Source organism: Pterocles gutturalis, unplaced genomic scaffold, assembly GCF_000699245.1.
Source record: "Pterocles gutturalis isolate BGI_N339 unplaced genomic scaffold, ASM69924v1 scaffold2846, whole genome shotgun sequence".
Classification (NCBI taxonomy): Eukaryota; Metazoa; Chordata; class Aves; order Pterocliformes; family Pteroclidae; genus Pterocles; species Pterocles gutturalis.
In genome coordinates this window covers 8,803-12,142 of record NW_010102708.1, presented here as the reverse complement: position 1 = coordinate 12,142, position 3,340 = coordinate 8,803, and the positions used below count along the sequence as shown (strand labels likewise).

Here is a 3,340-nt window from a genome sequence, read left to right as displayed (position 1 = left end):
GCCGCTGCCAGATCCGAGGGTTCCCAGGGAATGTGGGAGAAACCAGGTGGTTTTGCATGAGAAACGCTTCTGCTCTGCTGCTGCATTTGTAATGCCTCAGCTGGGGCTTTGATCTTTATTAAAGAGGGAGCCCGTGCGGTCTGACCAGCCAAGAGTGCCCCGGTTTAAGCGTGAACTTTCCACATCACAGTTCGCAGGCTCCATCCCATCCCTGGCGAGCTGCAGTTTCGGCTCTGGCGCTTTGCTGCTTGGTGAAATAGCGAGGACAGGACCTCTGCGTGGTTTCCCAGCAATGTCCTTGGCCTTCGCACCGCGTTCTCCCAGGCTGCAGCTCTGCTGGCAAAGGGCATCCCCAGCCGCTGCTCGCAGCCCGCGTTCCCACGCTGTGTCAGCCGTTCACGGGCATGCCCGGGCTCTGAGCGTGCGGACGGCGCTGGGCATGAAGGAAAGGCTCTGTTATTTGTTCTCAGCCAAAAATCAGCTGCTTTTGAACTCTTGTTTCAGTAGCCAAGCGGCCCTCTCCCTCCGCATCCAGCGAGGCCCCAGATGATTAATTCCCTTTGCTGTCCTGAGCGGAGAAGTCACCCTGCTCAGCGCCAAGCTGAGGTTCTCAAGGGACTAAATTCATGAGTCTGCTTCTTGCTGATATGGTCACGGGCAGAGCTGGGCATGTCTGACACGTAATGTCCCGCACAAATTCACTGACACTTTACGCAGTTTCCAAGTGCGTCGATATTTAATCTGCCTTCCTGCTGCAGGTGAATTACATCCCACCTCTTCACATCAGTGCAGCACACCGGGTCTAGTCCCCCGATAGATGAAATAGAGGAATTGTCATAATATTTTATTTCAGCGAAGAGTAATGATGGATTTTTGATATCTCTGGTGCTGCTAATATGTAAGCCAGTCGCAGAACCGGGCAGCACTGTGATCTGGCGGTATTTGTATGCGTTTATATCGCTGCTCATATTGTGCAAAGGCATGGCCAGAAGAGCTGCTCCTGCCCTGTTGAGTTTACACCCCGAGGAATGCATGGGACGCAGGCGGGTCAGGCAAAATGGAACGCTTCCCGGTGGGGAGCGAGGTGGAGCGATTCGGGCAGAGGGAGGCAGTCGGGCTGTCTGGCCGGGGTTCCCAGCCCATCAGCCATCGGTCGCGTGGTTTGGTCAAACCAGTTCCCCTGTGGAGCCGGGATGAGTCACTGCGGGCGTGAGGCTTGGTTCAGTGCACGGAGCAAGTTTAGACTCTGGGGTCACTGCAGGAGTGCGAGATACTGCTTGGTTTGTTTTTTTCTTTTTTCTTTTTGGTTCGAATAAACAGCCAAAGTTATGCTGTAAAATAAAATTGAGCAAAGAGCAATGCAGAAATTTTAATCATCGGAGAATATCATTATGTTGTCTTTTATGTGGTTCAAAGCTGTCAAACATATTTTTTTAAATATTTTTGCAGTAAGCTGGGTCTTTACATCCACAGCTGGAACTGCAGCTCACAAAGAGCGATGTGTCCAGACAGCTCTGCAGAGAGAGTTTCCAAATTCCCCGTTACAGCCTCCTTGGGCGCGTACCCCGCGTTCCCACGCAGGCCAATTCAGTACCTACCCTTGGCATGGATAACGCCCCGGTGCCCGCGCAGAGCCCCTTTCACCCCACACGCGCCCATCATCTGTGCGTTTATGTACGCTGGCAACGCATGTTCGTACTCGCGAAGCCCAGAGAAAGCCCACCCAGCAGACGCTCAGACAGGGGACCTGCACGGGGATGAGCGGAGCAGTCGGTAGAAGAACGTGTTATTTGGGCTGATTGTGTAAAACCCCTTCTGAAAGCACCTCGCTTGAGCACAACAAAATTTATTTTTATTGGTCTGAGTTTGGTCTGGTTTTTGGCTCACTGCGCAGACAGCACTGTCTCTGAACCATCTTTAATAGACTGCTATTGAAATGCTTCGTCAAACTAAGAAATATTTTGATTTGACGGGGTGAACCCAAGTGCCCCATTCCAGATTTCTATGTCGTACGTGGTCTCTGAGTCCCTCCAGAGCACAGTGCTGGCTGGGGTGTCAGACAGCCGTCTCGCCTGTGTGTTAACATCCTTGCACCGGGTTTTGTAAGGTGCAGAAACGGCCCCGAGCCAGCCCTGCGTTCCGGAAGGAGAAACCCTGCTCTGGGAGGTGGAAGGTGGCCCAAGGGTTTTGCTCTAAGGAGTTTCCCACAGCCGGTTATCCATCCTTACTTCACCTCTCTGGGGATGTACGGATTGAATTTTGCCTCCCCATGCATGGCTGGTGCTGAGCTTCGGTGTCTTTAGCCTCACCCATGCCCACCAGGCACAGGACGGTTTGTGGGGCCCTTCTCTTTAGCCTGTCCCCTCGTGTCCTTTGTCCCTCGAGCAGCACTGGTCCTTGGGGCTGTCGGCCAGCAGCAGGGTCCCTCTCCGTCACCTCCTGCCGGGTGTTCCTCCTGCCCAGGTCCCGGCCCCTCTCTGTCTGGTTCAGGGATGTCCGTGCATTCAGAATATCGCAACCCACCCCCAAAAATTGTGGTTAGTGAAGTGACTCTCCAGGAAGCCCCAGGAAACCACATCAACGCTGCCGTTAGCCTCACCCTGTGGAGCGACCAGCCCTTCGCTGCCGCCCTGGGTGGGAGCTCAGATCCGCACGCTATCACGGCTCCGGGTGCAAAGCCCTGCAGACAGGACAGGCTCAGACATGACAGCTGGGAGGTTTGCACATGGAGGGGGAAAAAAAAAAAAGGCCACGACTCCGGAGCTCGAATTGGCGCTTTTGCAGCCCGGTGGAGATGTTAGCACAGGCTGAGATTGAAGGAGACGTGTGCCTGGTGGTGAACAGGCAGTTTGGTGCAGAAATCTGTCCCGGGCTGGTGGGAGACTCTTGGAGAAGAGAGAGTGGGATTCGAGCCTCTGCTTGGCTCCTCGTCCCCAATTCCTGAGCTCTGTGTTGTGGGTAAAAATGAGACGGGAATCACAGAAGGCATTATTTGCGGGGGGAAAACTGCAGATGGCAAACGTGTGTAAGGCATATGTGTGACAGAGGCTTCTCTCCAGCCAGCACAAGAAACGATTCCCTCTGCTTCCTTTCCAGCCATGTTTCCAGGTCTGTGTCTCCCACGACGACATCTCAGATACAAGCCAGGAAGAAGAGGAGAGGGGTGAGTCTCATTCGCATTGACCAGGGTGGTTGTGCAGTGTCACCTTGGGGGGTCAGACTGGTCCCAGCTGTGTGCCAGGGCTCCTGTGACACCCTCTGTGTGCAGCGGGGTGCTGTTGGCACATCTTTACCGTGGGGACGCATCGCAAAGTCGACTTTACACCGTCCCCTGCTCCAT

General features: G+C 54.3%; 1 protein-coding gene across 1 annotated transcript in view; it reads left to right on the top strand.

Moving 5' to 3' along the window:
• Positions 1-1,057: 1,057 nt before the first annotated feature.
• Positions 1,058-3,340, top strand: part of HEYL (hes-related family bHLH transcription factor with YRPW motif-like) — a 5,338-nt gene continuing 3,055 nt past the window's right edge. The window contains exons 1-2 of the mRNA XM_010086372.1: positions 1,058-1,209; positions 3,097-3,163. Coding sequence (XP_010084674.1) covers positions 1,058-1,209; positions 3,097-3,163 — 219 coding nt within the window. The remainder of the gene's footprint in view (positions 1,210-3,096; positions 3,164-3,340) is intronic.